At 38.2% G+C, this 9,515-nt stretch overlaps 1 protein-coding gene across 1 annotated transcript; it reads left to right on the top strand.

Moving 5' to 3' along the window:
- Positions 1–7,657: 7,657 nt before the first annotated feature.
- LOC127670115 (olfactory receptor 5V1-like) lies at positions 7,658–8,608 on the top strand. Its single transcript, XM_052164430.1, has one exon. It carries the CDS (start codon positions 7,658–7,660, stop codon positions 8,606–8,608), a length of 951 nt encoding a protein of 316 aa, XP_052020390.1.
- The last annotated feature ends 907 nt before the right edge of the window (positions 8,609–9,515 follow it).

Genomic DNA, 9,515 nt, shown 5'->3' with positions numbered 1-9,515 from the left:
AATAAGTGGATAGTAACCTAGAAAACTGGAATACCCAAAACATAATCCACACATCAAATGAGGTACAAGAAGAACGGAGGAGTGGCCCCTTGTTCTGGAAAGACCCAGTGAAGCAGTATAGGGCAAAACCAGAACAGGGAAGTGGGAAGGGTTGGGTGGGAAAACAGGGGGAGGGAAGGTGGCTGATGGGACTTTTGGGGAGTGGGGGTCTAGAAAAGGGGAAATCATTTGAAATGTAAATAAAAAATATATCGAATAAAAAAAGAAAAAAGAGAGAACATTTTCTTAAAGGATGGGGAAAGAAGGGAGAGTTGGTAATATGACATAAGTATACAAGCTGGAGAGGAAGTTGGTCAGCAGCTGTGGCTTTGGGTATGAGTGAAGCGAGTGTAGGAGGGATGATAAAGTGGAACAAATATGACTCTTATATCTCAAAATACAATGAATAAATCATTCCCTTGCTTAGATAAAAATGTTAATGAAAAATGAACTAAACCTAGGATCAAAAGGGACACCAAAAGAAAAAAATATAGGAAAAAAATTGACAAAATAGACTCTTCTTTCCAGCTCTTTGACATTGGTATCTGCCTCATCATCTTGAATAGAAAAGGGGTGACCTCGCAGAGGGTCTTCTGTGGCCTCTACTGTGCTTCCTCTGTTCTCAATGTACAGTGAATGCTCTTTAAGGCTAGATGACCATAAGCATGTTAGTGCCAGGGCTGCATTTTATTTGGAAGTTTCTCTCATTTTGCATACCAGGAACTACTGCTTGGTATCACTGAGTGTTCTAGCCCATGGGATAGAAGAATTTTCACCTGCTCCATGGTCCCCCAGTTTACATACCCAGTGGGATCAAATGTTCAAAACAAGGGTGGATAAAACAGGAGGCATTTTATCTACCTGTTGCAGGGGGCATAATTGGAATACTCATCTCAGCATTGGATAGGGAGACATAAAGGGTCAAGGTACTATATTAATTTTTTTATGTATTGTCTCTGTTGTAAAGGAATATCTTAAATAACAAATTTAATGTAAAAGAAACCCACACTTTTATTTTCAAGAAGGAATTTGCAGCTCAGATAATCCTAAAATTTCATCAGACTGGCAATTGGGGAAGAGAAAAAGGGAAGTGTAGAAAGGTGGTTCAGTGTTCAGTGCTAGCATGGTTTACTGACAAGAAGCAGACACTTGGGCACAGTCATGGGACCAGTTTCAGAAAGAAAAGTCAGGAGACCTTGAAGTCACAGTAGGGAAGAGGGAAAGCTGAAATAATTCTGGGCAGCTCAGGTCCATGTAAAGCCGCAGTTTCATCTGTGGATGAAAATAGGAAAAAACAAACCAAACTAAGAAGTGGGACTTGCTTTGTCTGGAGGGTATTGTCCTATGAATTTGCCTGCAGAGACTGAGGTTGCTCTTGACACTCTTACACTCTCCAGGGATATTATTCTGCACCTCTTAAAAGCAGTCTTATGGCAGCAGCTCTTAGAGTCTGTATGGTGATCTCTGTTGAGTATTTTTTGATCACAACTAAGTAAGTAGTTTTTATTTTCATAGCTATAACTCCATTACTTTTAGAGATAGACTTATCTGTCTTGATCTTCTGATGCTGGGAAAGGAAGGCATAAGGACAAGAATGCTTACAAGGTGAAGTATCCAAACATTCTGTCCCAGGATGTGAGGGGCAGGAGTAGGATGTATGTTTGTGCAAACTGGGGGGGGGGGTGTCTTTAATTTTGGTTAATTTTTATGTAATGGGTCTTTGTTAGCCTGCTTATTCCTTATTCAATAAAGGAACTATTGGCTGGATTACAGAGAATAGTCAGGACATTCTTTGGTTTTCACAAGAATTGTGTGATACTGCTGCATCTAGCACTTATTTATTATTGGGCCCTTGCGTTACAATTTTACATGATTTTTATGTGCTTTCAGTGGCAGGTAATGGACAATACACTTTTCCCCAGTGCTCTGAATAAAGTATACATTCTGCATTTCTAAGGCTGCTCTCCTGCATACATTCTTTAAAGAGAGGCACTAGATTCCTTAGACATGAAAGTTCCCCAAAAGAGAGGAACCTTTTCCCTTAAAAGTTTTGAAAAACTTTCCCTGTTTTTCAAAAACTTAAAAATGGTTCTTGAGTTCTTACCATGCAAGATTCCTAAAAAATAAAAATAGATAGATAAATAGATAGATAGATAGATAGATAGATAGATAAAATTTGTTTTCTTTCTTTTTGTGTTATATTGTCTAATTTTGCAAGAGGAAAAAAAGGTCACTTTTCCTGTAGCTCTGAGTAAGCATTTGCTTTTTTTGGTGATTTATTGTGCTTAGGCTGTTTGGTGCTTAGTTAGCTTACTTCATATAGGAAATGCTTAGAGAATTTTGTTCTAGATTAGGAAACGAGAATATTTCTGGTTTTAGTGTGGATTTGTTAACTGTGTGACCTTAGTAATTCTTTATAAAGATACATTTTTTTTTAACTCCTTTGGTTTCTGTGAGAATAATGACATGGTTTTTAGGAACTTTCCCCCAAGATTTTCAGAATTCTGGCCATGTAAGAGAGAACTTTTCTTTCCTTTCCTTTTCTCCTTTCTTTCTTAGAAATTTTACTAGAATCTGACTTTCCAAAAAGGTTTGGTTATTGCTGAATGTTTTAACACATATGTTCATTACTTTACTAGAAAATATCTAAGACAGGATATCAATTCTGAAAAGATTATTCACCAGAATAGGTGATGAAAATCAAAAAAATAAACAGATTATACTTAGGTTTCATAGCTGATATTGAAACAAAGGCCCACAGAGTTTCCATGATGCGAGAAACATTTTTTTCCATAATTGAAGCTTAAGAAGGCATATAAATAGAGGTTTGAACAAATTAAGATTGACAGACAGAAATAGGGTTAGGAAGACACATACAGGCTGTGTGTCTTATGAAGCCTGTCCTGGGAAAACTTTCAAGGCTGTAACCCTAGTGGAGAGACATTCATGGTTTCAGTTATTCTATCTTTCTGCTTTACCACGTGAGAACTTGCTGATGAACTAGAACAAAGGAGAGAAGGGAAGATCTTAGGGCACAGGAGACTTGGGTGTGAGCCTAGGTGTCAAAGCTTGGGTGCTTCAGGGCCTCAGTTTGCTCTGTGAGTGTGAAACAGACTCACTGAAGAGGGAGGTAGAACTGTGACCCTGCTGCTCCCTCTGTCACTAGGCTCTAGATTGATGATATCAAAATTCCTGACCATGAAGAATCAGTCAGCCACAGAATAATAAGAAATTTTTCTTATAAAAAACATCTGAGTGGGTAACTAGGGCTTTTCTTGTATTTACAAACAACTTCCTTGCACCAAGCTTTATACTTCAATTCTGATTCAGAGCTTCCCTGGGTTTCTTTAGTCTATTTTTTTCCTTGTCAATTTTTTTTTTTTTGTTTAGTTAACAAGTGTAGCAAATTAATTGAGGCCTTAGAAATGTCTACCTCCATGTTCCTTCCTTGTTCCTTCCTTCCTTCCTTCCTTCCTTCCTTCCTTCCTTCCTTCCTTCCTTCCTTCCTTCCTTCCTTCCTTCCTTTCTGCATCTGTTTCCATTCACATGCATGTTGATATATCACAATTTATCTTTATAGTACATATATTTCTTCTAAAGTTCAAGTACTAATTCTCTTAATATTTTCTTGGGTATCTCAAAGATGCCTCCAGTTGCACACGGCCACAACTGAACCATGACCCACCCCAGCTGTAGACTGTTTCCTACTGTTTCCCAGCTGTTTCCTGCTATCTTTTTTTTTTTCAGTGTGAAACTCCATAGACCATTTGTTAAACTAGGAGCACAGGACATGTATTATGGCTTCAAATGGAGTGAAGTGTGCTTCTCAATATTGCCATTTTTAAATCTATCATTTTAAGAAAATTATTTAAGTGCTGTAACTTTTCTAACATGGCATATTTGTTTTACATTTACTTTTCTGTATTGTGCCTTTGTCAGAACTTACCCTATGGCTTGTTTAAAATGTATTTAACTTATGCCAGTTATTATCTTAAACTTGTATTCCTTGCTCATTTAGAATTTAGAATCAGATGGCATTCCCTGATGTCACCCAGCTCCTCCATTTCTTTCCAACATAACTCTCTAGTGTGAAGTTCCATGGCCCTTTTTTGAATGACTGAAAGAGGAAATCCAATGGGTTCATTTCATCTACTTCTTTCCCCCACCCTGACCCCACTTTCATTGTCAGCACACTTGTCTTATTTTGACAAATATGTAATGTTTTATTTGGGGAACACTTGTTTTTTTCAGAACACAGACATCTCATATCCTTGAATTTTTATTAGATATTTTCTTTATTCTCATCCCAAATGTTATTCCCTTTCTTGGTTTCCCCTCAAAAAGAAAAAAAAAAAAAACCTAATCGCATTCCCCTCCCCCTGCTCACCAACCAACCCACTCCTGCTTCCCAGTCCTGGCATTTCCCTACACTGTGGCATCAAGCCTTCATAGGACCAAGGGCCTCTCCTCCAATTGATGTCCAACAAGGTCATCCTCTGCTACATATGCATCTGGAGCCTTGGGTCCCTCCATGTGTGTTCTTTGGTTGGTGTTTTAGTCCCTGGAAGCTCTGGGGTTACTGGTTGGTTCATATTGCTGTTCCTCCCATGGGGCTGCAAACACCTTCAGCTCCCTGGGTCCTTTCTCTAGCTCATCCACTGGGGACCCAGTGCTCAGTCCAACAGTTGACTGAGTTGCTCTTATATCTTGATGATTTCATCTTCCCAAAGAAGTCTCTTGCCCTTGCTCCCTGAAGTGCAGCATCTTTGCCTACATTAAGGTATGTTTTCCCTACACCTGGAGACTTTTCATGTGTCCTTCTTTTTACATGAAGAAATGTCTACATCTAGCTTGCCTGATCTACTCAACTCATGTTTACTCATGAGGCTGAAATAATTTTTTTCTGGGAATTTTTTGTTAACTAGTTTCCAAACCAGGCCATCTTCTTTACTGTTTTTCTTTACAGCAATAATTAAAATTATTAAATATTATTAAATTATTTTATGCAAGATAACCTTCAATATATCATTCTAGTGCATGGTCAAATTCTGTGTTTTCATCTTTAGTATACTAGCCCATAGGTAGCAGGCAGAGTTATGAAAATATGCTTGGTAAGTAAAATGAACAGAAAACATGAATCTATAGAGTTGGCCAATTTGCCTTTCCCACCACTGAAAAATCTCCATAGTTATGTATTACTTCTTGCAATTAAAATATTTTAACTAATTGATTTAGCCTAGGCTCTGGAAGAGTATCTTTTAGTAACAGAAACATAAAATTTGAAATAATGTTCAGTTTGGGTAAGAAATTCAAAAAACACACTAGCATTTATTTTTTTAAAAAAATAAGTGTTCAAGTAGAAGATTAAATGTTTGGTAACAATTAGATTTAATTATTGGTTCTGTGAGGGTAGACAGAGCAATTAATTAGTTATAGGAACAAACTATAAAAGTTTGTGATAGTATAGTTAAAATATCCAATTGCATGATCTTTAATTGCCTTAAAAACAATGAAAATATTTTAAATAGAATTCTGCTGTCACTAGGTAAAATAAATTACAGCTTCAGCTACCAATTATATGTACATTCTCTTGAAAGAAGGGAGTTGTCGTTTTATTCTCTGTGTTACTTCTGACAGATTTATCTTGCTGAGACTGACTCATTCTAGAATATGGAAGAGATAATGCTGTGAATTCCACTGGATTTGTGTAATGAGTAGCTGAAGCCAGGTATGGTACATGCCTTTAATTCCAGAGTTTGGGAGTGACAGGCAAGCAAATTTCTGTGAATTCAAAGCCAGCCTGGTCACCAGAGTGAGCAGTGAGACCTTACAGGGATACAGGGTGAGGCCTTGTCTCAAAAGCAAAACAAAACAAACAACAACAAAACAAACAGGAGTAGCTGAGATACTATGTCTAAAATTCTTCAAAATGATCAGAAAATTTTCTATAGTTCTTTCAATGGTTCATCAGAAAAGGAATCTTCAATAGGCCAATGGCTCTTGAATATCCCTGATTGGTATTGTCTTGCTTAAAAACTGACAAAAAATGCCATCTTGACACAAGTTAGAATCATCTGGGAAGAGGTAAAGAGGAAACCTTAATTTGGAAAATATTCCAACCAGATTGAGAGAAAGGTCATAGAACATTTTTTTTAATCAGTGATTGTTGTGGTAAGGTCCAGCTCACTGTAGGTGGCGCCACCTCTGGGTAGGTTCTGTGTTGTATAAGAAAGTAAGATGAACAAATCTTGGAGAGGAAGGAAGCCAGTAAGAAACAATTCTTCATGGGTTCTACTTTATTTCCTATCTCCAGGTTCGTGCCTAGAGTTCTGGGTTGCCCTCAGTGACAGACTATAAAATAAGCTAAAATAAGCTCTTTCTTTTTCAAGTTGTGCTTTGTCATGGTGTTTATCACAGCAATAAAACCTAACTAGAACAGGCATTAATTTTGAAAATTTTACAAAAGTACAAGTGACAAAATCCCAAACTCATGGAGTCTAATTTAGCATGCTCACTATTGAAATTGACCAGGCTCCAAGTATATCAAACAATGTTATCAATTAATGAGGATGGGAAACAGAAAAAGGGTGCTATATTTTTAAATAATTTCTAACAGCAAACAATGATGTTCAGTAGATTCAGAAATCTGGATAACAATTAGATAAAAAATAATCTATTTGTTTTACTATTTATTTAATCACTTGTTTGTTTATTAACATGTATGTTTGTGGCACACATATATGGAGGTCATAGGACAACTTGAAGGAGTTGACTCTTCTACCTTTCAGGTTCTGGGGATTGAACATGAAATCCTATCAGCCTTTTCTGCAAGCTCCTTTACTTTTTGAGCCATCTCTATAGCCCTGCAGTTACTTTATAAAATGTCTTTCCTTTAAATGATTGAAGCTATTTGTTGCTCTTACTTTCAGACCAGCATTCTTGATTTATATCTAAGTCAGGATTAATACATTTACATGGAATACCATTAATGATGATAAAAATTTCATTGTGTATGTGCACAACATTTTTTAAAATATCCAATCATCTACTGGTGGGTATCTAGGCTGGTTCCATTTGTAGTTATTGTAACAAGTTCAGAAACCAATATGGATGAGCAAACAACTATGCGGTATGTGGCCTTGAGTCTTTCTGAAAACACATTAATTGTAATAAGAGAAAGGAAGATGCATATTGAATGTTCATCTCCAAAGATGGAAAGGAGCAAAGATGGCTTTACAGTAGGATCTGAAGCCTAGGCATTCTACAAACTATAATACAACATGTCCGCATGTCACCAAGAAAATACAGATGAGCTTGACCTAGCCATTATCAAAAGAAAAGCCTTAGAAGATAGAGTCCTGCTGTGATACTTTTCAGTTTAAAATGGTAGTGTTGTGTATTCCACAGGGACTTGATTCCTGGGAGAAACACTGCGAGTATGCACATATATCTTGGGAGGCAGGTATCGGTTGTGTCTTGCAAGAAGTGCTTCTTTTGTGGTTTGGTATCTAATGTAGTTGGTGGTGACGTTATTGGTACTAGCAGTTACTATCTTGTTTTGCAGACTGTTATCAATGCACATGTTTGCCAAATTCACTAAGGGAAACCAGCTGACATCATGGAAGGAAAGAATCAAACTCCATCTGAATTCATCATCTTGGGGTTCTCCCACCTGAATGAACTCCAGTATTTACTCTTCACCATCTTCTTTTTAACCTACATATGCACTTTAGGAGGCAATGTTTTTATCATCGTGGTGACCATAGCTGATTCCCACCTACACACACCTATGTATTATTTTCTAAGAAATCTTGCCCTTATTGATATCTGCTACACTACTACTAATGTCCCCCAGATGATGGTGCATCTTCTGTCAGAGAAGAAAACCATTTCCTATGGAGGCTGTGTGACCCAGCTCTTTGCATTCATTTTCTTTGTTGGCTCAGAGTGTCTCCTCCTGGCAGCAATGGCATATGACCGATACATTGCTATCTGCAAGCCCTTAAGATATTCATTTATTATGAACAAGGCCCTGTGCAGTTCATTAGCAGCCTCATGCTGGTCAGGTGGGTTTCTCAACTCAGTGGTGCACACAGTTCTGACCTTCCTCCTGCCCTTCTGTGGTAACAATCAAATCAATTATTTCTTCTGTGACATACCTCCCTTGCTGATCTTGTCTTGTGGTGATACTGCCCCCAATGAATTGGCTTTGCTGTCCATCGGGATCCTCATAGGTTGGACTCCTGTCCTGTGCGTCATCCTTTCCTACCTTTACATCATCTCCACCATCCTGAGGATCCGCTCCTCTGAGGGGAGGCACAAAGCCTTTTCCACTTGCGCCTCCCACCTGCTCATTGTTATTCTGTATTATGGCAGTGCCATCTTCACATATGTGAGGCCCATCTCATATTACTCACTAGAGAAAGACAGATTGATCTCAGTGTTGTACAGTGTTGTCACGCCCATGCTGAATCCTGTAATTTATACACTAAGGAATAAGGACATCAAAGAGGCTGTAAAGGCCATAGGGAGAAAGTGGCAGCCACCAGTTTTCTCTTCTGATATGTAACCTCGTTTCCCTGTAGTCAATAATCTTACATTAGAAAGTTAACTTTTTCACCACTCAGTTGTTGGTAGTCATATTTGACTTAAAAATCTGCTTGTGATATTTAGAAACAGAGTGAAGGATTGGCATACTGAATCCTAGGTGTACATATATGAGCCTTTGTTAGTCTCTAATGGAGTTACCTATTTTAGTTTCTGTTCTTTTTGTCTTCTCCATTTTGGAATCCTCCTTGAAAGACAGTTCATCTGTCATGCTGTATTTGCTTGATAGAGTTTATGGCTTATTACTTGCCCTGAAAGACTGTCCTCTTAGCCCAGCACTGCCATCTTGTGACATTCAGCTGCACCCCTTTGCAAAATATCCCATCTAGGATTGTTTACTGTTTACACCCTCTCATGGAATAATGCAAGGACTGCAAGACCCTACCTGAGTATCCAGGTGCTCCCTACCACATGGACTCAGGGAGGGGTTATAGTATATAGGCCAGACGACTAGGGGAGGAGTCTCCATCCATGGACCTATGGGTATGTATTACCTTTCTCTATAGTCACAGAATTTATGGATTATCTCTATATTATTTGTAGTGATCATTCCTGATTGTCATCTTGACTATATCTGGAATGAACTACAATCCGAAATTGCAAGGTTTACCTGTGATCCTAATCTGGAGGCTGAGAGATACAAGTTTCTGACCTGGATCTTCGCCTGGAGATCTTGAAGCAGAGTAGCTATGAATTACAGAAGATTAAGACAGGGAGATCTCTGAGTTTAAGGTCATCTGGGATTAAAGGCATGGTGGCACATCTTCTGCTGGAGAACTACATAAGGACACTTGAAGAAGGAATATTTACTCTCTTCTTCACCTGCTTGCCTTGTGGGACTGAGCAACTGCTAGGTCCTTGGACTTTTA

Source organism: Apodemus sylvaticus, chromosome 19 (genome assembly GCF_947179515.1).
Source record: "Apodemus sylvaticus chromosome 19, mApoSyl1.1, whole genome shotgun sequence".
NCBI lineage: Eukaryota > Metazoa > Chordata > Mammalia > Rodentia > Muridae > Apodemus > Apodemus sylvaticus.
Note: the sequence above shows the minus strand (reverse complement) of the source record. Positions and strands in the feature narration are given on the sequence as shown.

Excerpts from the sequence above, each read along its gene's own strand:
- LOC127670115 (XM_052164430.1), top strand. The coding sequence starts at position 7,658 with ATGGAAGGAAAGAATCAAACTCCATCTGAATTCATCATCTTGGGGTTC.